The following is a 24,501-nucleotide window of genomic DNA, read 5'->3' as shown; positions in this document are numbered from 1 at the left end:
ATTTCCAGCCCCATCCAGCCCCACGGGGGGAGCTGGACCCCGGATACTCAGGATGCTCCGAGCCACCTCTGCGGAAAGAAGGTCTGGGGGCAGGAATAGTAACAGCTTTTAATCCGACAAGAATCGATACATCATTTAAGACAATGCTGTTTTTGCCTCTTTTTTTTATGAGGGGGGGGGTGGGGTGGAGGGAGAACTTCCTTCACAGAGCGGTGGGGAAAGAGGGAACATTTTTGGGAAGTACAGGTTGGGGATTTTTTTTTGTTGTTTGTTTGTTTGTTTGTTTTTTTGTATTATTTTTTTTTTTTTTTCTCCATAGGGACTTTAAAGCATGGTGAATGTGCAAGTCAGTGCTTTGTTTGCTTAAAACTTTTTCCCGGTGCTTATTTACAGTTACAGTACCTCTGGGTGAGCGACAGGAAAAAAGACAATTGTTTGACCTGGGGATCCGGGATCCCGAGTCGAGAAAAGGCAGATCTCCGATATTTATATATTTGTACATATATATATATATATATATGCTTTTGTGTATACACAGATACATTTCTCTCTTCTTTTTTTTAAAGTATTAAAAAAATGATCAACCTTCATTCTATAAAAATACCTACTCTACAAGATAGAAAAATTTTCCCTCTCCAAGTTTACACTGATTTACACCCAAAAGCTTCTCTGGAAATGTACATTTACGTGGCTTCTTCCCGCGGACTCGGGGCAGGGAGGGGGGGGAAAAATGCCAGGGGGGGGGATAGGATGGGTTGTTCCCTCCCCCCCCCCCCCCCCCAAGGATTTTTGGGGTTCGCCCCCACCTCGCCCAAGGCCATGGAGGGGTTTGAGCACCCAGAGGTGGGAGAGGGAGGGTGATGGTGATGGAGGGGCTCGACCGGCTCTGGGTTTTGGCTGATTTCCCCCAGGGCCACCAGCTCAGGGGACCCGGGAGCCACCAGGGACCCCCCCAAAAAAGGGAGTAAGGCTGGGGCAGCTGCCACCTCTCCCTGCAGGGACACAGGGCTGCTCTGCCACCGAGGGAAGAGAGAGAGAGAGAGAGATGTGCCGCCGCGTGGAAGCCTTTTGGGGAGGAGCGGGGACGCAGTGGCCAAGGGATGGCCCTGACTTCTCTTTTCCAGGCCACCCCGGCACTTCTCAAACCTGCCAAGCAGGAAAAAAGAAACGGCTTTTTTGGGGGGGCCTGATGTACTAAAGGAAGCCGGATCCCCAGGAGCTGGAGAGGAAGGAAGGGGTTGGTGGAAGCGGCTGCTCCCCGGGGTCACGCTCACGCCACGGCGGCTGGGGCCAGCGAGCCAAAAGCTGTCTGATGTAAACATGGCTTTTGTTTCCCAGGGAGCTGCTGTCGGAGTCTCTGGTCTCCTCTCCCCCAAAAAGGGCAGGGAGATTTGAGCCCGGGGTGATGCCGAGGGGGCTCTGGAGAAAGGAGGGCAGCGGCTCCGGCCCCGGCCCCAGCGCAGGGAAAGGCAGGGGGAGCGGGCTCTCCCCTCCAGGACCGCGGCTGTCACCAGCAGAGCCCTGCTCCGGGTGGCAATGGCACAGTCCCCAAGCCTTGGGAGGACCTTGGGAGGCAAGGTGGCGAGCTCACCCCTTTCTTCTGGGGCTTCCCAGACCTCACCCTGACCACCCTCGGCCACCGGTGACAGGGAGAGGTGGTCAGGACCAGCCTCCAGTGCAAAGTTGAAGAGTCGCAGCCTTTCCCCGGTCCCTGCAGGCTGGACAGACAGACAGACAGACAGATAGACAGCACCCCTGCAGCCACAGCTGGGGACAGAGGGGACCTCTCCTCCCAGAGCCAGCCTGGCCCCATGGATGCCCACAGAGGAACCCCAGAGCCAGGAGAAGGGCAGCGGAGCCGGGAATGCCACGGCGTGCCGACGGTAGTGAGCCACAGAGCAAAAAGAAATAATAATAATAATAAAATAAATAAGGAGGCAGGTGACAAAGTGCGCTTAACGCCCTGTCCCCAAAAACACCAGCTGCTCCCCTGCCTCTTCCTGCCACCGGCCAGAGAGCGAGGAGCCAGCGCGCTCCGCACACAACCCCGGGCAGGGCAAGGAGGAACCGTGCCAGCTGAATGAGGACATTTGCATTAAGTTAATTAAAAAAAAAAAACAAAACTCAAAACAAAAAAACCCAAAAAAACAAAACCCAAACAACAACAAAAACCAAACCCACAAACCACCTCTGTGAGTCCGGGGACACGTCGTTTCCCTCTTTCCCAGGTCTGCCCCAGTGAGTGAGTGTGTCGGGGACACTTTGGCAAAGCAGATCCTTGGGCTGGACGGGGAAAACGTCGGCTCCGGCGCTTCCGTCCCCGTCCCGTTATCCCGCAGTTGGGAGAAACCCTCTCCCCACGCTCTGGAGGCTCTGAGCCCGCCCTCGGGACAGTCCCCGGCTTCACGCGTAGCGGGGCCGATGCAGGTCCTTCCTCCAGCCGTCCGTTGCCTGCGTTTCTTCTCCAGGTTCCCTTTCGCCCCTCAAAACCAGAAGGGGCTTCAAAATAATGGAGTCAGACACCAAAGCCTTGCTGCTGGTTTTCTTTTTTGTCCCTGGTCCGCTGGCTGATCCGCCCGCCGGTCCGAGGCGACGCTTTCCTTGTGCCTTCATCAAGAGCAAAGACGTTTCCAGTCCCCTTTCATCCTCTCAGAGCACCAAATCCACACCCGTGGACGAGCGCACAGCCGGCGGCTCTCGGCTCGCCCTTACTTCACTTCCAGGATGGAGGGATTGGTCTCCATGATGGCCACGATGATCCTGTCGATGTAGTCCTGCAGGCGGAAGTTGATCTCCTCTTGCTTCTGAATGGCTTCCATGAGCTGCGAGGGAGGGAGAAAGGCAGGGAGAGGTCACCCTTTGCTGCTGCTCAGGGACAAAATCACAGAATGGTCGGGCTTGGAAGGGACCTCTGGAGATCATCTCCTCCAACCCCCTGCCAGAGCAGGGTCACCCACAGCAGGTCCCACAGGAACATGTCCAGGTGGGGTTTGAATGTCTCCAGAGAAGGAGACTCCACCACCTCTCTGGGCAGCCTCTGCCAGGGCTCTGCCACCCTCACAGCAAAGAAGTTCCTCCTCATGTTTAGATGGAACTTCCTCTGTTCCAGTTTGTGCCCATTTCCTCTTGTCCTGTCCCTGGGCACCACTGAAAAAAGACTGGCCCCATCCTCCTGACACCCACCCTTTAAGGATTTATAGACATTGATCAGATCCCCCCTCAGCCTTCTCTTCTCCAGACTAAACAGACCCAAGTCCCTCAGCCTTTCCTCACCAGAGAGATGTTCTACTCCCCTCATCATCTTCATAGCCCTTTGCTGTCCCCTCTCCCTGTCCTTCTGGAACTGGGGAGCCCAGAACTGGACCCAGTGCTCCAGATGGGGCCTCCCCAGGGCAGAGCAGAGGGGCAGGATGACCTCCCTCCACCTGCTGCTCACACTCTTCCTGATGCCCCCCAGGATGCCCTTGGCCTTCTTGGCCACCAGGGCCCATTGCTGGCTCATGGGCATCCTGTTGTCCACCAGGACTCCCAGGTCTTTTTCCTCAGAGCTGCTCTCCAGCAGGTCAGCCCCAACCTGTCCTGCTGCAGGGGGTTATTCCTCCCCAGGGGCAGCACCTTGTCCTGTTTTTCTTGGCTCTGTGCACCCATGGAGGTTTCTCCCCTTCTTCACTCTGCCATGGGCTGTCCCCAGCCATGGACAAGTGTTTCCTCGCATCACTGCCAGGGACCAGATGACCAGCTGCTGGAGGAATAAGTACTGGGATCTCCGGGGCTCCCCTCAGCCTTCCTCCCTCCTCGAGCAGGCTCTGGCTGAAGATGAGGAGATGCCCTCAGCTGCTGGCCCTGCTGACTCCTTTCCTTCCTCAATTTCTCAGCCAGGAGAAAGCGGGGAGCATCGCATCTCCCTTTGATCCCCAAAACACGTGTGTTTTCCCCTGACGCTCTTCAGGGTCTGAAAGATCCGACTCTGACACCAGGGTGTGGGGAACAGCCGTGGGGAGCAGGGAGAGCACGTGCCAGAGAAGCCAAGATCTTTAAGATCTGTTTTAGGACAACTACAGAGAGACCCACCCAGTGCTTGCTGGCCTGTCCCAGGAAGGGGAAGGCACTGTGGAGCTGCCAGTATCAGCAAACTGGGAGGCAGCAGCTTCCCCTGCTCCCAGGAAGGAAGGGCTGGCAGGCAGGATAAGGCCCTGCAAGCTCTTCAAATAGTTGTGTGGCTATCTCTTCCCTCAGGACAGCTTTCAAGTGAGTTTTGGGAGCGAGCTGTACCACAGACGGGGCCACATCAGCTCCTCCCAGGCCCTCGGGTAGCTGAGAGGAGAGGAAACGTCCCCCCAACCCCAGGAAGATGGGTTTTGAGGGAAACACATACCTCATCTCTGGAGACCGAGCTGATCTCCGCTGCCAGGGATTCAGAGAAGGAGGCTGAGAAGAGGTTCTTGGCTCCCTGGATGCTCAAGTTAATGATCTGTCCGTTCAGCTCGTCGTTCTGCTCCTTCAGGTTCCTGTTGTCCTGTTCACAACAGACAAAGCAGAGGCTGCTGAAGCCCCTGGTGCCCTCAGAGCAGACCCAGTTGGGGAGGCAAGAGCTTTCGACCCAACCAGCAGCTCCCTCACCAGCCCCGGGTCTCCTGGCTCCATCTCAGCAGAGCCTGGAGAATCTCTGAAACATGGCATAGATGGAATATGCCAAGAAGATCCTGGGGACACCACAGAGGAGCTCTTGAGGGTACATGCCATCCTCCAAAGGAAGAAGCCAACCTCTCCTGGCCCAGGACAGGAGAGCAAGAAAGGGAGGAGGCTGCTGGATCAAGGGTCAGCTCCTCAGGAAGGTCCCCGCTGGCCACCCCTTGGCATCAGGGAATCACCATCCCCTTTTGCAGCCCGAGCAGCCACCCTCTTCCCTCCCTGCCCAGCCCCAGGTACCTGCTTGAGCTGCTTGATCTCTTGCTCCAGCTCGGTTTCCCGCGTCCTGCTGTTGTACTCCTGGAGCCCCACGCTGCTGCTCCGGCCTCTCCGCTGCTCCGCTTCCAGTTTGAAGAGCTGCAAGTGCTCCAGCTGTTTCCTGAGGTCCTCAATGAGCTGCAGGACAAGGGAAGGGGACAACTGAGTTGTGACAGACGGGGCAACCTCACGGATTGCAGGATTAACGGAGCCTTTCTGGGGGTGCACGTGTGGCTTCCCCTTCCTCCCCCGCCACGTCCACCAGAGAGGAGGAACTGGTTAAATCCACGAGAGCAGCCCTGGAAAGACTTTGATGGAGCACCAAAGATGCTGACTCTGGGTCTGGAGGAGCAGCCCAACCCCCCAGCAGTGAGGGGACTTCCTCAGGCAGGTCCCTCCTGCCACAACACTGTGAATCCCCATCTCACCTCTCAGCATCACCAAAATGACAAGAATTTCCACTTTGAGGCCCAAAGCTCCTTTCCTCCCCCAACAGCAAGTCCTGCCCGAGCCTCCAGCTGGAATGACCAACCCCAGACACCTGGAAGGGGCTTGGGGGGGTGTGTGTTTCTGCCCCCCAAGCTTTCACAGCCCTCTCCTCCTGCCAGCTGGCTCCACGTGTCATTGTCACCGTGTTTCTGTCACCGCTCCTTCGATGCAGAAGAGAAATGGGCCCCATGGGAAGGGGCCGGGGGGGACACAGTCCTGCTGGGTCTGCAGACACAGACACTCTCAGCTGAATTTTAAGGCAGGCAAAAGCCCTGGGTGTTACAGAGCTCCATCTCTGCCCAGGCAGGACTAAAATGCTCCAGTTATATCTATTTTTGAAGAGGGTGCCGAGGCCAGCCTCCCCCCAGAGCCCTAATTTGGGGGACGGGCAGGACAGGGAGGCAGCTCTGCTTACCTCCTGCGTCGACTCCTTCTCCTTCTGAAACTGGTGCCTCTCCTGACTCAGCTTGTCCCCCATCTTCCTCTTTTTCTCCTGCTCCTCCGTCAGCTGCACCGTGAGGTCCTCGATCTCATCCAGCAGCTTCTGCTTCTCCTGTAAGGACACGAAAGGCTGCCAGGGCTCTTCCCCACCGGCTCAAGGGCATGGCACACGCTGGGCACGGCGGGGAAGGCTCCTCTCGCTGACGCAGGAGGATGCTCTGCCTGCTGGGATCACGTTTGCTGTCTCAGGGCTTCAGAGCCTCAAGTTTTGGCAGCAGCAAGGGCCGTGCACCAAAATAGCCCCGTTAAAGAGAGAGGGAACGAGAGACGACTCAAGAATAAACGCACAGGGGGAAACAGCGGCGCTTGGGAAGGTTTTGTTTTGAGGAAGAACTTGTTTGGTGTGAGGGTGGTGAGAGCCTGGCCCAGGTTGCCCAGAGAAGCTGTGGCTGCCCCATCCCTGGAGGGGTTCAAGGGCAGGTTGGAGGGGGCTTGGAGCAACGTGGTGTGGTGGGAGGTGTCCCTGCCCAGGGCAGGGGGGTTGGAACTCGATGATCTTTGAGGTCCCTTCCAACCCAAACCATTCTGTGATTCTATGATAACTCCTGGTGCTCCCTTCACTTGAGCACAGCAAAGACACACTGCTGGGCTCACACTGGCAAAGGCAGTCACCCAGGGACCTGGAGCTGCAAAATATGATGGTAAAGGGGAAAAAAGTCTTCCTCCAGCTCCTGTGGAGAGCTGGGCAGTGGGTCGGCCTGCTTGGAAGTCATTGCTGATGGGAGGAGAGGTAAAGGGCAGAGCTGGGAAGAGCTGAAAGCCAAGGAGCTGGTAGAGTTAAAGAGGTGAAAAGATCTCCCCATCCCTGGAGGGGTTCAAGGGCAGGTTGGAGGGGGCTTGGAGCAACGTGGTGTGGTGGGAGGTGTCCCTGCCCAGGGCAGGGGGTGGCACTGGGGGGGCTTTAAGGTCCCTTCCAACCCAAACCATCCTGTGATTCTGTGATGATTCTGGGCAGCGCGGTGCTGGCGTGGGACACGGCTGGGGCAGGACTGGGGCCAGCACAGAGTCTACTGGCCAAGGACAGACATTAAACCATAAGGCTCTTTCAGTCTGAATTCCCGAAAAGCCAGGAATCCAAGGTCTTACATCACTCTGGGGATGCTCATTCTGTTTCAGATACAAAAGAATTTAATCACGGCTTGGCACAAGAAGGACCGTGACCAGTTCAAGCCAGGATGTAAAACACACAGCCCAGTTCTCCCCATCTGTCCCCTTCCTATAGCCAAAGCCCTGGCTCAACATTTGAGACAGAGGGTGAAGCTTGTCCCTGGCTGGTGACAACAGCCCTGCACAGGACACTTCCCTGTACAGCAGCATCCTGCTGCCTGCCACCAGTTCAACTCCTGCCCAAGCTCCCAGCTCCCAGCCTGGCTCTCCCCAGGAGGAAGGGTTTGGCTTCCAGAAAGACAAAAATTACCCCCAAGCAAAGCCTGGTCTGGACGGTCCATGCCACCAAGAGGAGAGGAGCAGCTCCAGCTGCTGGGTGTGGGGTGCCCTGCTCCGTGGAGCACAGCACCAAAAGCACTGCACCAGTAAAAAAAAATGCAATGCTGACCATGAAATCCTGATTTCAGACAACGTACAGGACAGGAGGTCACGCAGGGAGGGGCAGGAATTGCACCTCTCGCTCCTCGTTAATCCCATTAACCGTGGAGAAAAGCAGCACTGCTCCACAGAGAGACTGAGGACCGAAACCAACCTCCCGGGGCTGAAACACACCCAGGCAGGAAGTTTATCCTCGGATCCACAGTGGTTTTCCCACCCCCAGCATCAACGCACTGAGTTTGCAAGGTCTTGGCAGATGAGGACCATGTCATGGTGGCCACGTCAAGTAGAGATGTACAGAGACTGCAAGGGGATGAAACACTTGAGGGCCTTCAGCTGGGCAGAGAGATTTGATTCCACTGAAATTTTAATCCTACATCTGCCACGAGCTTGAACAGAAACAAAATACAGCCTCTGTACCAGATGTTACGTCTGTAACACACATTCTTTCCAAAAAATGAGGATCTTGTCCAGCCCATGGAGACTGTGGTGCCTCGGGAAGCTTCTCACCCCAGCCCTAAGCAGCTTCGGATCCTGAGCAGGGAGAGGGAGGGGAGGATCTGGGAGATAACGCAGTGCTTTGAAGACTCAACACGCAAATCCCAGCAAGGATGAATCCGCCGCAGGGATGAAGCATGCCTGCTCCTCTTCCTCCCTTCCAGAGGAATGTCCCACTGCCACAGGAATGGGGACAAGCTTCCACAAGAGGGCACGAGTCCCCTCCTAACCAGGCAGGACAGGGCTGTCACTGCTGCGCCCCGTGGCTCTGCTTCCCGTGGGCTGCACCGGCACCCAGAGATTTACTGGGGGGTTTGTTAATCCCAGTTTCCAAGGCAAACACTGGGAATCTGCATGGCACGGGTTAGCTCTGGTCCGCGGGGAGCTCTGGAGGGACTGGAAGGCAGAAGAAGCTGATTTGCTCGTTACATTAAACAGATCTCACGTCAGCCCTTCGTGGAAACGCGAATTTCGGCTCCAGCCACGGGAGAGCCCAGAAACGCCCCGAGCACCCGCGGCCCTCACCTCCTCCAGCCTCTCAATGTTGGCTTTTAAACAAGGGACACAGGATCTCAGCTCGCTGTTCTCATCATCCAGCTGCTGCAGCCTGCAAGGGCAGAGAGAGGCATAAGAGACTCAGCCCAACACCCAAAGTGAGGAGGCTCGGTTAAAAAGAAAGACCACTATTTAACCAGGACCTGCTGAAGGCAAGGCAGCAGTGATTTATTTTATTTTTTCAAAGCAAAACTTAAAGCTTCCACTAGTTCTACTCCCAGGTGGAAAAAAGGGGCATCCATATGACTTCTGGAGAGTCCAATCTCCAGTGTCAACCCTCCTCAACCAGTCCAAGGCCACTCCTCAGGCCAAGGGCTTCATCAGTCCATGGACAAGCCTCAGCACTGGGCACCAAAGAGCAAAGACATCACCTGGGCAGAGGCAGAGGGTTCAGAGAGGGTCTCAGCTTTGCATTCCCCAGGTAAAGTGACATCCATTTGTCACAGTAACTGTCCTGCTACAAGCCTGGTAAAAACCCCTACTGCCTTCATCTGTCATTTGCTGCAAGGGCTGAACGAGAGGAAAATACATTCTGGAGAAGCAGCAAGAAATACCCCATCAAACATCCCCTGGCAAATAAATGAAACCTCTCCCACCCCCCTTTCTCCTGTACTTTCTCCTGGACGCTGCCTGTCCAACAGCTCTTCCTTCCCAGATATTTCCATGAAGGTGGAAAACATCTGAGCACGAAACATACTTCCACGGGTCATTCCTAGGAACAAACCACCTCTTCACTCACAAACTGAGCTAAATTTAAACTGCATCAGGGAAATTCAAATGGTCTGAGAGCAGGTACACGGAGGGGCTTGATTTAGTAACAAAGGTAGGAGAAGTAGCCAAAACTCAGGGTTTATCATGACTTTAGTTATATTTTTAAGCAAGTTAAACTCACTGTCTGCCACACTTTGTGTCCCCAAAGGCTGCGGTTGCAAAGCAACACGACTTCCAGAAGGTACATGTGGGTTCAGGAGCCCCCAACCCAGCCCTGCCCCAGCCCCACCTGGCCTGCAGGTTCTCAATCTCGATGCTCTTCTCCCTCTCCATTTTGCTCAGCAGTTCCCTCTGCTTCTTGATCTCCTCCAGGAGGGTCTGGTCGGCCCTCAGCTCCTGCTCCTTCAGCTGTTCCTCGAGAGCGTTGGCTCTGTGGAGGGAGAGAGAGAGGATTAGCAGCTCCTCGTGGCTCACCCCTGGCGCGCTGCCATCCCCAGGGAGGGAATCAAACCCTCTTCCCAGCCTTTCTCCCACCCCACGGAATAACTGGGAGAAGGAAATTAGGAAATAGAGCAAGCTGTGTTGCTCCCATGGCTGTCTCAAGCGGCAGGAGTCCAAAGGCTTCACCTGGTCCCAGCAGATGCAGTGGGAACACACCACGGCCCGTGGAATCCCAAAGGACACTACTGCTGCCCAACATGGCACTCAAATAAAACAACCCAGCTGGAACTCACTGGGATCACCTCTGTTGAGTTTGTTTTGAGTCTCCAGGCTGCACCAAACTCCTTTGAAGAGGGAGGCCAGCAAGGGGGTGAGGTGAGTAAGCACAGTAATGATTTAAGAAGCCACAGCCCATGGGTCATGGGCACAGCATCACCCCCAACGAGCACCTCAGTGAGAACCTCAGCCCATCCTCCTCCTTTTCACTCTCCCGGTTTTCTGACTAAAAAGGTGGGATTCTGCAGGTCAGCTTTCTCCATGTGCTGGCCTAACAGCAATTCCCACGTGGTCCTGAGACCAAAAGTGGCCACGTTTGGCCCTCTGGAGCAGGCAGAGGTAGCCCAAGCCCCCATGCCCAGTCAACCCCCCCGAGCCCAGCAGCGGTGGGTTTTCTGACTAAAAAGGTGGGATTCTGCAGGTCAGCTTTCTCCATGTGCTGGCCTAACAGCAATTCCCACGTGGTCCTGAGACCAAAAGTGGCCACGTTTGGCTCTCTGGAGCAGGCAGAGGTAGCCCAAGCCCCCGTGCCCGGTCAACCCCCTGAGCCCAGCAGCAGTGAGAGAGCTGAGGTTCCTTAGGAGGCTGGAGATCACACAACTGCTTTGCACGGGCAGGTGGGGAAGGCTTTTTGCCAAATTTACCCATTCTTCAACTGGCAACGAGTACACTTGGGGCTTTACTTGATTCAAAGCCGACTGACACTTCTGGGCCAAGCTGCTCAAGTGAAAACACTTCCCCGGCCGCAAAGTTTATCGGGGCTTAGAGGAGCCTTTGTTGGTTCCCTGACACGATTGTTACTTAACAGACTTACAGCCCTATAGATAAACTCCTGCCGGGTTTATCTGCCGAGGGTAAATACGCTGCTGGAAGGGAGAAACCTGCCCGATTAGTAAAGACGGCGATTAAATCAAATGGGATGTGAAAGGCTGCGCCCCAGCCAGGATCCCAAAGTAGCAGGATGTGGGGAGGGCAGAGATGGGCAGTAAGGACCCTGCTGTGCCTCCCACCCAGGTTTAAGGGGTGAAATAAGGGACCAGAAAGAGTCCACAGAGGGTGAGTGTGTTCTCCTCCTTGATTGGGAAGCATTCCAAGGTGCATGAGACCTCCCTGTGGTCCTCTCAACCGACCCCTGGAGCTCCAGAGCTCCACAGAGACCTTTCAGGGTGGACATCCAGAGGATGGGCGATGCATAAAAAACCCCAAGATATTAAAAAAAGACTTAAGAAGCACTGTTATAGTGAGCAGAACATTGCAAAGGAGAGAGCTGCTGGCAGGTTGGCCACTTGTCCCACCTGAGCTGCAAACAGTTTCCTGGGAATTTGCTGGAGACCCGGAAAAGCCCGTGTGCAGGATGCTGTGATCCCCCACACAGACACCCCTCGTTGCAGCCTGAACCCCGGCTGGATTTAACCACGGCCAGGGAGGGATCGGATCATTGAGGGCAGAGCTGGGAAGCTTTCCTGCTATTTTCTGTCCATGTTTCTCCTCTCCTGCTGCCTCCTTTCCCCAAGGGAGTGAGGAAAGGCACCATGGGTGATGCCAAGCTGTATTTTTGGCCCTGGCACAAGCTGGGCTCCCTTACCTGTGCACGAGCTGCAGGTTTTCCTGCTTGAGGCGGCTGTGCTGCTCACCATTAGCAGCCGTGTCCTTCTCCAGCTCCGTCACCCGCTTCTCCAGAAAGACCACCTGCGTGAGGGGAGAGGGGAGGATCAGCCTCCTGTGCTCAAACCTGATGGCAGAGGAGCACCAAGTGATGGAGCAACTGGGCACTGGAGCTCACTCCTGGGCCACCTACTTCAAAATGGATGACTGCCACCGGAATCGGGTAGCCATGGCTTGATTTAAAGCATCCTGTGCACCAAGATGGGGTCAAACACTTCACTTTCTTCATACCCTTCTGATAAAATGCTACGTGGAGGTCTAGAGGGATCCCAGCTAGACCAGCAGGGCTCTGGCACATCCCAGTGCAGCCCTGAGGTTGGGGACAACCTCAAACCAGGACTGAAAGACCCTGGGTTCACAGCTACACAAAAATAAAGTCATGTAGGAGGAAAGAATTTTGGCTGGTGTGGTAGGATCAGAGGTGAGAATTTGCTCCTGGACCTATATTGGGCCTATTTCAGCTGTATTCACATTTTCATAAAATCATGGAATGGTTTGGGTTGGAAGGGACTTAAGGACCATCCAGTGCCACCCCCTGCCCTGGGCAGGGACACCTCCCACCACACCACGTTGCTCCAAGCCCCCTCCAACCTGCCCTTGAACCCCTCCAGGGATGGGGCAGCCACAGCTTCTCGGGCCAACCTGGGCCAGGCTCTCACCACCCTCACACCAAACAAGTTCTTCCCCACAGCTCAGCTCCATCTCCCCTCTTGCAGGGTCCAACCCTTCCCCCTCCTCCTAGGGCTCCCCTCCCTCATCCAGAGTCCCTCCCCATCTCTCCTGTTTTCATTCATTTTCCCTAAATGGTGCACAACTTCCCTCATCCACAGTCCCTCCCCATCTCTCCTGTTTTCATTTATTTTCCCTAAATAGTGCACAACTTTGAAGAGCACCCCTCTACTTCCCCCCCCAAAGCAGGAGTGTGGGTGTGTGGGGAACCTCAGCAGGACAGAGTTTGTGGTCCCCAAAATCCCATTTATACCCATAAAGAAGAATCACGAACAAGAGGCAATTAGGAGCCTGTCTGCAAAACCCAAAACCTCACTCTGGGGAGAAGTGACATGTAAATGGATTAAAAAAGAAAGACACAGAGACACTTGATGATCTGAAAGGTCCCTTACAACCCAGACAATTCTATAATTCTGTGACACGATGCTCTTCTCAGAAGCGCATACACAGTTTCCCAAGCCAGATGCCTTCAGGAACATGAGGGTTTCATTCAGCTTGTAGACTTGGAAAACACAAACTTGAATATAAGAAGCTCCACCTAAACATGAGGAGGAACTTCTTTCCTGTGAGGGTGGCAGAGCCCTGGAAGAGGCTGCCCAGGGAGGTGGTGGAGTCTCCTTCTCTGGAGACATTCAAACCCCACCTGGACACGTTCCTGTGGGATCTGCTCTGGGTGACCCTGCTCTGGCAGGGGGTTGGACTGGATGATCTCCAGAGGTCCCTTCCAGCCCCATAGCATTCTGTGATTCTGTTTTTTTAAAAATTTTTTAAAGCTCTTCTATGCCTTATAATTATACCCAAGTGCAGCCACACACCTGTGTGTTTCTCTTTCACGTGCTGCTCCGTGCAGCTGTTTGTGATTGCAGAATTAAAAAGCCATTTTCAAGGAGTTTCAGGACTACACAAGCCACAGCTCACCTTTCCAGCCACACTTTTATCTGTCCTGCTTTCCCTCAGCTATTTTTACCGGGGCTGGGGGGGTGTCAAACAAAAGCTTTCTTGTGCTCCTCTTATCTCTTTTCTTGCCCTACCATCCTTCTCTCCTGACACCCCAAGTAAAACCCAAAAGCACAAAATCAGCTCTGTATCCTGACGGCACGAGCAGGGACAGCAAGAGCGTGCCAAGGGAAGGAAGTCCTCCTCTCACATCAGGCCATTTCGCTCACTTTGGAAAAGCAGAAATTGAGAAGGGCTCATTACATGAAGCAGAAGTGAAAATACAGCCTTGCAAAGAGCTGCCCCCTCCTCCCGGGGAGCTGGAGGCTGGAGGGAAGTCACCCTGGCTGCAGGCAGGGCAGGACACCTCCATCCCTGGGAGAAGACACCAGTGCCACCTCCTGACTCAACACAGGACCTCTGCAATTCGGGTCGGAGCGCTCTTCGTTCTCCATCCCCTCACTTGGAGGGCTTCCTATGTCCCACCAGCACGGATCTACCTGGTGGCAGTGAAAGACGCTCCTGCCCAGGGATGTCAGAGAGTTGAGAGCCACTGTAAGCTCCAGAATGATGTAGAAGGCACTGCTCTTACCTTGTCCGTGATGTCCTCTTCTGTACACTCCAGCGTGTCCCGGTAAGAGTCCTCCATCACCCCCACGGCCAGCGCGCTGGTCTGATGCAACTGTCTATAACGGAGATAAACCACCCCAACCCACAGCAACACCAGCATTAGAGCAAACATGGCAGGACATGGCAACTGCAGATGACAACAGTAGATGACAATCATTACTGCAGGTACACGGTCCCTCCTCTCCCCTCCTCAGCTCCTTCTCCAAAGGGGATTTAATAGCTCTGCTCCTTCCTGGGCTGCACAATCTACAGCAAAGGATGGAGTGGGCCAGGTCCCTGGCAGAGCAGTGGTCCTTCAACCACCCAAGTTCTCCCAAAAGCCGACTGCCTCGGCGTGCCCAGATGACTGGGCTAGGGGGTGGCTGCTTACCAGCTGGACCCTGCGAGGGCAGCGAGGACGTGGACACACGTCGCTGGGACTTCATACTATGATCGTTTGTTCTTGCTCTTTGGCATGGGAAGAGATAAGAGCTCGCTCTTTTCACTTTCTTTCCTTCGGAACCTACCCAAGCCACGTGTCACCCAGCACGGGACAGAGTTCTCTGCTCTGACCGCTGATAAGGTTAATAAAAAGTGGGAGGCAACGGGTGTTAAAGGGAGGGACGGGGGGGGGAGAAAAAAAAACCCTGATTGTGTTGTGAAACACCCCAGCCCACCTCCCCGCACCGGCCACAACAGCCCAGAGCGAGCTAATCATTAGCTTGTGACATTGGTGCCCACAGCCATCTAAAGGACACCCACCCCTTGGAGGGGTCTGGTGTGGGCTCCTGGTTTCGCTGCAGATCAGCTCCATCGCCCCATGGCACCAGAAGCCACTGGTTGCAGTTGAGAACATCTTGTATTCCAGCTCTGTGAACCCCAGGCAGATGCCACCTGCAGAAAACCACTCTGTTCTCCTATGGCAAGCAGCTCCATCTGCCTTTAAAGCGCTGCTTCGAGCAGGAGGTGAACGAGAAGACCCCAGAGGTCTCTTTGAACCTCAGATTTTCCCTAGGAATTTGTAATGTGGGGCTTCTCAAATTCACCCTGCTACACAATATGCTCATGTGAATATTCACGAAGCGTAACTGGCATTTACCGAGGAGACCGGGGCTGAGAACCAGCCTTATTTTGCATCCTCATCCCGAGTATATATTTAGATTCTAAAATCTCAGGCACAGTTGTCATTTAAATCATGCCAAGCACAACAGGGCCTAAGCAGCTGAGATTTCTTGGCACAAGCAGAACCTGGATAACAAAAATCAGGCAAGAGCCCTTACCAAAATAAAATCAATTTCCTAAAAGCAAACGCTTTGGTATTATTCGGTAATTACAGTATCTGCAGCAAAGGGCTGATCCTAAGGATCTGGCTCTACTCTGGCAGCAAAACCCTGTTATCTCCTTGTTATCACAAACTAAACTCCACTGCTCTTGAATTAATCAATATTTACCTGAGTCCACAAGTCCCAGTCTCAGAAAAGCATCTCGCAAACGCAAAGAGCCAGGAAAGCTCAACCCTCCCTGAGACAGAGCACCTCCATTCCCAAAAGTTTAACTCAAATCCCAAAAGTTTAACTCAATCCAGAGACGGGATACAAATCAGAGCTCAAACAGGAAACCTGGGGACAGGCTGCTCCCTTCAACCTTCTTTCCTGCCAGTGTTTTTAACAAAGATCTAGAAAGTAAGATGACCGGAATTAGGAAATGTAATATCGAGGACCTGCTTCCTTGCCAGGAGGGGAAATCGTGCCAGGGGAGACTTGCTGACCACGGGGAAAATGCAGAAGGGAAAGGTGGGAGAGCCCTGCCGGGGGCAGCCCACGGACACACAGGGGTAGGAGCCCCAGCATCACCCAGATGAAGGTGCCCATTGCTCTGCAGCACCCCTGTTCCGCTAGGAAACGGGCAAGGAGAAAGCCAAGGAGGCCATCTCTCTCCCAAGGACATCTAAGGTCAGCCTCAGTATATTCATAAAAGCAGGATGAGATGGGAACAGGCAGGATGGAGAAGCTAGGAAAAGAAAGGTGAGCACCATCAAGAGGGGATGGACCCTCTGCCCCAGCCATTCAGAGCAAAATCCAGCTTTTCCCATGCAGGAAAGGGACAAAAATGCCCATAAGGAAAGGGTGACCGGCATCGTATGAGAGGGTCCCAAAGGAGAGAAGCTCCAGAGTGTTTAAACCCAGGGTGGGATTTCCTAAAACTCCCCAAAACCTCACGGAGGGCAGCTCCTGCAGAGTCAAGCGCTGAGGATCACACCGAGCAACGGGGAACAGAGAGCTGTTTAAGGTGGCTGGCTGTTTTGGGGTGCTGGAGAAACCCCTCTGGGTGGGTGTACAGACCTCTAGAGACCCACGGCGGTGACACCGGGAAGCAGAGAGCCATATCCAGAGGGGACATGCCCTTCCAGAGACTCCTTCCCCACTCCACGTGCCCCCCACCAGGGCACCGGCAGGACGGAGCAGGGGGAAAGCACCCCAGTTTCTACCCTGGAAAAAAACCCAGGTTGACACCAGCCTCCAGCTGTGTGCACGAGTGAAAAAACCCCGATTTAGGAAAAAACCAGCTATCGCAAACTACATTGGAATCAACCCCACTTCTGCCCAGCGCTGTGTAACACCTCCAGAAGTATGAAACTGCAAACTTCTTTCGACAGCTTTCCCTCCCCAGGCCCGGCAGGGAGGGTGAGCTTACCTTGCCACCTTCTTGCTTGAGAGTCTTTTATTGGGACTGCAAAAGGAAGGAAAAAAAACAAAAAAAAAACAAAAGAGGAAAGAGTTAGGAAAGCTGACGGCGGAGAGCGAGGGGAACAGGAAAGCGCGAGCGCTCGGGGGCACATCCTTTTGCTATGGCAGGGGAGCAGCCGCCGCATGCACCACCCCGGCCACCCCCGGGGAAGGGGCAGGGGAGGAAACGTTATTTAACAACGGGGAGATAACGAACCCAACGGGAGAACAGGGCAGAAAAACCTCGCCGCCTCCGGCAACGGCGTCCTCACGCCGCCTGCTCCCCGTCCTGAAAGCTGATCCCTAAGGAAAGGGCTAATTATAGCTGGGAGCTCGGTGGGGTTCAGCACGGAGCTCGGTGGGGTTCAGCAGGGAGCCTGGTGGGGTTCAGCCCCAGCTCCCGTGCCCCACAGCACCCTCCTGCCACCCCCCAGAGCTCCCTGCCCGGCCGTCGGGGGACGGGGACCACCTCCTGCCTGCAAGTGGGCACCTCCATCCTTCTGGCCTGCCCTCCTCCCAGAGATTATCCGCGCTGTTCGGCTCCGGATCACCAGAGAACTGCTGCCAACTTGTAGCTCAGAGCTTTTAGGAGCCTTTTAGGAGGTGTCCCTTTCTGGATTTGAAGCACAGGCGCTGCTGGAATGCTGGGGAGGTGGACAAGCTTCTCCTTTGCACCCATAAATGATGGAGATCACGCACCCTGGCTCTGTATTTGCCCGGGGCCAGCTGCCACCATACCCTCAGCGTGACCCAGGGTACAAGAAGCCAAGCTCTGCATCACCTCATCCCTCAGGGCCAGGGCTGCAGGTTCTCCCCGTAGAGCCAAAAGGTGGACAAGCTTCTCCTTTGCACCCATAAATGATGGAGATCACGCACCCCAGCTCTGTATTTGCCCAGGGCCAGCTGCCACCATACCACAGCGGTCAGGGTTTAGCTGAGGCTCAGCGTGACCCAGGGTACAAGAAGCCAAGCTCTGCATCACCTCATCCCTCAGGGCCAGGGCTGCAGGTTCTCCCCGTAGAGCCAAAAAAAAAAAAAGCTCTTTTTTTTTTTATTTCCTGAAATAGCTCCTTGCTAAGATGCTCCTTCCAGTCCCGGGGCGGCGAGGGATGCAGCTGCGTGTGAGCCAAGGAAGCTGGGGGGCTGGGGTCTCATCTTCCACCCAAACTCGGGTCTCTTCTTCCACCCAAACACAGGCTGTTGTCAAACAGAGCAGTGGGACACACCACGGACACCAACTCCCCGCACGACGACAGCGAACACGGCTCTGGCCCCAGCAGAGAAGCAGCAATCACATTCCCCCGTGCTTAGCTCAGTGTAAAGAATTGAAAAAATTTACAAAAAAATAATAAATAAAATCATCTGGGAGATCGTTCCTCGCCCAGAGCTGCAACAATTATATTAGTTCGTAGAAGGAGGAATTAAAAATAGCTCAGGAATATTTTCTTTTTTCAAAAAAAACAACAAAAACCCAACCCCGTGGTGGAGCAGGGGCTGTGTCGGGGTCACCAGCCCTCGTGTCCATAGTGCATCCTCACACCCCACATCTCCGAGGAGCACAAGAGCTGCTGCTGGACACGCTTCAAGGACGCTGGGCACTCGCCCGAGGTCAGGCCCCGGTGTTGTACGGAGTCACCTCTGTCCCCAGCACTCCACGGAGAAACAATATTTTATTTTTTGTTTTTCCTCTGCAAAACAGCTTGTGGAAAGCAGTGCTGGGCTGTGGGGAGGGGATGAGACGCACCACCTCCGCTTCAAGGGCACTAAAACAAAACCTACTTTTACTAAACTGGTTCATCGCAAGCTCCTGGTGGATTTTTTTTCTCCCCCTCCGGAGTAGTGCCTGGACCAGGCTCCCCACCTTCTCCCAAGTGTAAAATGCTGCGTAAAAACCCACGGCCTGAAAGAGGGAGGGTGTCACAGGGTGGTGTGGGCTTCAGCCCAGCCTCCAGAGAAGGTGTCTTCAGGCTTTGTGTCCCGGGCACGCTGCTTGGCACAGAGTTTGGTCCAGTTTCTGCTCCTCTCTCCACCTGCAGTCTAGGACTTGTCCCCTGGTGTTGCTGGTGATGCTTGGGGCAACCAACAGGTCCTGCCTGCTGCAGGGGACACCTCGTACGTCCTCACCACAGAAAGGGTGGGCAATGTCTCTTCCATTGGGTTGGTGAGCCAGGGACACTTGGAACACACTTCCAGCATGGGAAACCCTGAAGGCAGCTGGAGGAACCATATCTACCTGTCCATGTGTCAAACCAAAACCTACGGAATTCCCACCACAACACCTCCAGGATGGGGAAGCCTAAGCTGGAAACCCAACCAGCACAGGTGGCTCCAAGGTGGTAGCTCAGTTTTGCAGGTGAATTCGGTGGAGAAAGCCTCAAATGGAGCGGGGCTGCTGGTGCATCCAGGGAAGTCCAGTGTTCTCCTTAATAACCACATAACCTGAGACTCATCGCTGACCCTCAAGGCCTCCAACAGCAAAGGTAACTATTTACCCGAGAAAGAGAAAGGGGGAGGAGTATTTTTTCCATTAAAAAAAAATAATTAAGGCCAAGCTCCTATTTGTTTCCCAGTTTTTTTCCCCGTGGCTATATAACCCAGGAGAGCTCCCATGTCACACTGTCCCCGTAGAGGACATAGAGAGACCAAGAGCGTGACCAGAAACCAGGCATGAAAAAGCACACCAGAGGTGAGAAGCATGATTATCGTTAATGCCCCCGCCCTTCCACTCAGCGGAATGCAAACAGCTCTGAAAAAATAAATGAACACATAGAAATCCCTCCCCCCGACTTGTCAAAGCAGCAAGTCCAGCTGCTGGTTGGTAGATCTCAAACGCTACATTCCAAAGCTCCTGATGCTCCTACGCAAAGGCCCCGGCGTCTATCAGGTCTACCCGGCTAGTGGTGGCCCATGGGTAGATGGGGCCACCCAACAAGATTTTACTGCTGCAAAGTGAGAGCGTCTAGAGGAGAGGTCCCAAGCCCCAGAGAGAGCAAGCTGGTGGCTCCAGGTCACTGCTGCAGCGGGAGGACGGGCCGTAGCTGCCCTTCCAGGTGGAACCAACAATTCCTCCACCGGCCAGAAGACCTGGCAGTCTGTTCCTTGGTGACAGAAATACTGTACACGATCAGCTTTGAGTCCCGATGCGAGGACTGCACTACTCGGAGGGTGGAGAAGCACCCACCGCTCAGCAGGACATGCAAAGAGGCCACCCGGAGCAGAAGGGAAGACTCTCGTTGTCCGCCAGCCCCCGTGGCTCAGACTAAAGGAAACCTCTGCTCACCCTCCGTGACGTTCTTCCAGCCTTTTACCACCTGGAGAGGTTCACTTTGGTGAAACTCATCCCCCTTTCGCAACCAGGACAAAGGAAAAAACCTGGGCAAGACAAGGAGAGCCTTTCCTTCCAGAACATCACTCCACACACAAGCCCAATTACCTATTCATTTCAAGATCATTCAGGCGAGCAGAAAGATCCTCGAGGCGGTTGATTTGTTTGTGGCACTGGCTACAGTAAAACTCAAAAGCTTCATCTGCGATAATGCTGTGCAGTTTCGCAGCGAGCGGATTGGTGCTAGAGAGATCACAAGGGTCATTTCAACAGGACAGAACAGAACAGAACGGGGCTGATTGTCACCCGTGGCTTCCACAAGCTGAACAGATGGTGGGGCAGGGGTCTGAGATGCAAGACTGGCCATTAAAACCTTCAGAGTGGATTGGGTCATCTCCTCCCTCTGCCCCCACCTTGATTTTAGAAGCCAAATCACCAGTCATTCTGGAGTTGCTATGAATTAGCAGAACTTCCACCACCCTCAGCTTGGAGACTTTGAGCTTGGCCACGTTTCCAAAGCTCATGCTCTTGTGGAGGATCCCTCCCCACCAAGAGCCCAGGGAAGGCGAGGTGCACGCTTCCAACAAACCCACACGACTATGAAGGTTATTTTCGGACATGATTTTCCAAGCAAACTGTCTCGAGAGGCTCTGGCAGTGGTCCTGGTTCATCTCGGTTATCGCAGACCACAGGGCTGGATCGGGCACCAGGAGTGAGACCCAAATCCTTTGGTGGGTCACGCCGTTTTCCAACGGGATGGTCTAAAAACCGAGCATTTGTGCCGCTGCAAACCCACTGCTGGTAACGCAGAGAGTTGGAATTTCATCCCACCCCACCAAGAGCCCAGGGAAGGCGAGGTGCACGCTTCCAACAAACCCACACGACTATGAAGGTTATTTTCGGACATGATTTTCCAAGCAAACTGTCTCGAGAGGCTCTGGCAGTGGTCCTGGTTCATCTCGGTTATCGCAGACCACAGGGCTGGATCGGGCACCAGGAGTGAGACCCAAATCCTTTGGTGGGTCACGCCGTTCTCCAACGGGATGCTCTAAAAACCGAGCATCTGTGCAAACCCACCGCTGGTAACGCAGAGAGTCGGAATTTCATCCCGGAGAGCTCCCCTTTTAGGGCTAAACTCAAAAAGGTGGCTGTGATTCAACTGCTGTCTCCTACGAAGGGAAGAACAGCGAAGCCACCGTGTTGCCTTAATGCAGGGAACATCATTTGGCACGGGGACATGGGGATCTCCAGAGCTTTAACAACCCGGGGAGCTAATGGGTCCCATCAGCGGTTCATCTCCAGCTGCTGACGTGGAATGAAGCTGCTGAGGGACTGGCTGACACGGGGCAAACCATTTCCCCCACCCTGACGTGACTCAGGACAGAGTTTGGCCAAGGGATTCTGAACAGCAAAGGGCTTTGTCGTAATTTGGGGCCAAATACACGCCACAGATCCTTTCCTGCAGGAACAGGTGCTTCTGGAAGCCACGGATTCGAATCAAAGAAAAGGTTAATAGTGAAAAAAACAAAGCAGTTCAATAAGAAAGAACAGGTAAAAGGTGTGAGCAAACACAAGCAAGCTTAAAACCAAAAGGCATCTCAAAGGGCTAGTCAGCCCCGTGACACAGGTCCACACTGGTAAGTCCTGGCCCGGGAGGTGCTGAGGGCCCAGGACACCCCAGGATGGGGGGTCTCCTGGCTCCAGCTCCTTTGTATAACCCCTCATTGACGTGGTTTTGGTGGCAGTGGGGTGTCAACAGCCCAACCACCCCCAGGGTCAGGCCTCTGAGATTGTGCCGTCTGTACAGTATTTCCGAACCCCCTTAGAAGAGGCAACTGGAAGACAGTAAACACCAAATTGCTCATTTTTTCCCATTCCTGGAAAAAAAAATAATTTAAAAACATATTCCCTCTACCCTCTAGGGCAGGTTTGGACCGAGGATAACCATCATCCACCAGCAGACAGTTGAGTTGCTCAGGCTTTGTGCAGAAGTGACAGAAGCTTTTGTGGCGCCTGGAAGAAGCGACGCGCCCATTTCTGGGCTCTGTCCCCACATGTGGCTGCAGGTGAGCCCCCTTCGGCGTGTCCTCCTCTTCTCTGCCACCTCCCCGGGTGAGGCGTGAACCAAAATCTAACCAGTATTCATAAAAATGGGAAGAGAAACGTAGAGGAGAACCCACTCTTTGGGTGCGTGCAGATATTCTTGGCCTCTGGTTGGGTTGGTTGGTTGCCCATTGAGTGGGCGAGAGCTCAACCGCACTGCGCCGTGGGGCATCCCCACCTATCCCTGGTGGCAAGTGGCCAGGCTCTCTGCCTTCCTGCCTCCTCCCTCCATCGCGGGGAGAACGTTCATCTTCCACAACAAGTTGCCCATGGGCCAGCAATGTGCCCTTGTGGCCAAGAAGGCCAATGGTCTCCTGGGGTGCATCAAGAAGAGCATGGCCAGCAGGTGGAGGGAGGTCATCCTGCCCCTCTGCTCTGACCTGGGGAGGCCCCAGCTGGAACACTGGGTCCACTTCTGGGCTCCCCAGTTCAAGAAGGACAGGGAACTGCTGGAGAGGGGACAGCAGAGGGCTACAAAGATGATGAGGGGAGTAAAACATCTCTCTGGTGAGGAAAGGCTGAGGGACTTGGGTCTGTTCAGTCTGGAGAAGAGCAGACTGAGGGGGGATGTGATCAATGCCTATAAATACTTCGAAGGTGGGTGTCAGGAGGATGGGGCCAGTCTTTTTTCAGTGGTGCCCAGTGACAGGACAAGAGGAAATGGGCACAAACTTGAACATAGGGAGTTCCATCTCAACATGAGGAGGAACTTCTTTGCTGTGAGGGTCTTTTTTGTGTGAAGAGTCCAGCAGAGGCTATGAAGATGATGAGGGGCCTGGAGCATCTCTGTGCTGAGGAAAGGCTGAGAGCCCTGGGGCTGTTCAGCTGGAGAAGAGCAGACTGAGAGAGGATCTCATTGATGCTGAGCAAAGGTGATCTCAGAGGTCCCTTCCAACCATGGTGATTTGGTGATTCTGTAGTATCTAAAGGGTTGGTTACAAGAGGATGGGGCCAGACTCCTCTCAGTGGTGCTCAGTGACAGGACAAGGGGCAACGGGCACAAACTGGGACATGGGAAATTCCATCTGAACATGAGAAAAAACTTCTTTGCTGTGAGGGTGGCAGAGCCCTGGCAGAGGCTGCCCAGAGAGGTGGTGGAGTCTCCTTCTCTGGAGACATTCAAACCCCACCTGGACACGTTCCTGTGGGACCTGCTGTGGGTGACCCTGCTCTGGCAGGGGGTTGGACTGGATGATCTCCAGAGGCCCCTTTCAACCCCTACAATCCTACAATTCTGTGAGTCCACAGGGTGTGTGTATGGATGCACGCTGGCAGCCGATATGGGTGCGGGCAAGGAGCTTCTCCCTTCAGTTGCCACTCATTTCCCACCAGGCGATGCAGAGAGACTTCTCTTACTGGATGGCCGTGCCAGGGAAGAGGGGGCAACCCAAGAGGAGGGATTGCAAACACACACACGAATACTAAGCAGGAAAATGCAATACCCCATAGCGTTCCCTGCAGGCTCTTGTATTAATTCCCTGGTGAAGATCTGGAGCTGCGGCAGGAAAATCTGTCGACGTTCTTCCCACTTAAGAGACTCTTGCAACATGGAGAAGGTGTGTGGAGATGTGACCATTTACAAGCGACAGCGTCCCTTGCATTCAAACCACAGCCACACAAAAGAGCTCAGCCTGAACCAGAGATATCCTGTAGCTCTAATTAACAATAGAACGAGAGGGAATGGCTTCAAGCTCCAACAGGGGAGGTTTAGATTGAACATTAGGAAGGAATTTTTCACCGAAAGAGTGGTCGGGCATTGGAACAGGCTGCCCAGGGAGGGGGTGGAGTCACCATCCCTGGATGTGTTTAAGGGCCGTTTAGATGCAGTGCTGAGGGACATGGTGTAGGGGAGGACTTTGTAGAGTAGGGGAGATGGTTGGACTCGATGATCCCAAGGGTCTCTTCCAACCTTAATGATTCTATGATTCTTTATGGTTTTGCTACGTTTAAAGGCACTGGGGAGGTGGGACTGTGTTCAGAAAACCAGCACAGCCTCAGAGAACGATCGGGATCTTCCAGCACGCAACGATAAGGCCAGGTAGACCTGAAAGGCATGAGGAAATCCTCTGTTCCAAACACAACCGCCTTCTTAACGCCGGAGGTTTCGCAGGGTTTATCTGCAAGCCCCAGAGGTAAGTCTCCAGTAGAAACCACCACCAGCCACTCTCCCTTCAGTTGCCACTCATTTCCCACCAAGCGTTGTAGAGAGACTTCTCTTTCTAGATGGCCGTGCCAGGGAAGAGGGGGCAACCCAAGAGGAGGGATTGCAAACACACACACGAATACTAAGCAGGAAAATGCAATACCCCATAGCGTTCCCTGCAGGCTCTTGTATTAATTCCCTGGTGAAGATCTGGAGCTGCGGCAGGAAAATCTGTCGACGTTCTTCCCACTTAAGAGACTCTTGCAACATGGAGAAGGTGTGTGGAGATGTGACCATTTACA

General features: G+C 54.1%; 1 protein-coding gene across 4 annotated transcripts in view; it reads right to left on the bottom strand.

Annotated features, from left to right (window-relative positions):
- Positions 1-90: 90 nt before the first annotated feature.
- The window catches only part of RAB11FIP3 (RAB11 family interacting protein 3 (class II)), a 91,491-nt gene continuing 67,080 nt past the window's right edge, over positions 91-24,501 (bottom strand). For 3 of the 4 annotated variants that reach the window (XM_014936605.1, XM_014936607.1, XM_014936608.1), the window contains 10 exons: positions 20,062-20,196; positions 16,597-16,632; positions 13,886-13,979; positions 11,549-11,652; positions 9,536-9,676; positions 8,506-8,587; positions 5,852-5,989; positions 4,930-5,085; positions 4,376-4,516; positions 91-2,822 (listed from right to left, as the gene is read on the bottom strand). In XM_014936605.1, coding sequence (XP_014792091.1) covers positions 2,709-2,822; positions 4,376-4,516; positions 4,930-5,085; positions 5,852-5,989; positions 8,506-8,587; positions 9,536-9,676; positions 11,549-11,652; positions 13,886-13,979; positions 16,597-16,632; positions 20,062-20,196 — 1,141 coding nt within the window. In that variant the 3' untranslated portion in view covers positions 91-2,708. The remainder of the gene's footprint in view (positions 2,823-4,375; positions 4,517-4,929; positions 5,086-5,851; positions 5,990-8,505; positions 8,588-9,535; positions 9,677-11,548; positions 11,653-13,885; positions 13,980-16,596; positions 16,633-20,061; positions 20,197-24,501) is intronic. The other variant, XM_014936606.1, reaches the window with a different exon arrangement.

The sequence above is a fragment of the Calidris pugnax genome, unplaced genomic scaffold, assembly GCF_001431845.1.
Source record: "Calidris pugnax isolate Ruff unplaced genomic scaffold, ASM143184v1 scaffold17, whole genome shotgun sequence".
Lineage (NCBI taxonomy): Eukaryota > Metazoa > Chordata > Aves > Charadriiformes > Scolopacidae > Calidris > Calidris pugnax.
The sequence above is the reverse complement of the archived record's forward strand: the minus strand, read 5'-3'. Positions and strand labels throughout refer to the sequence as shown.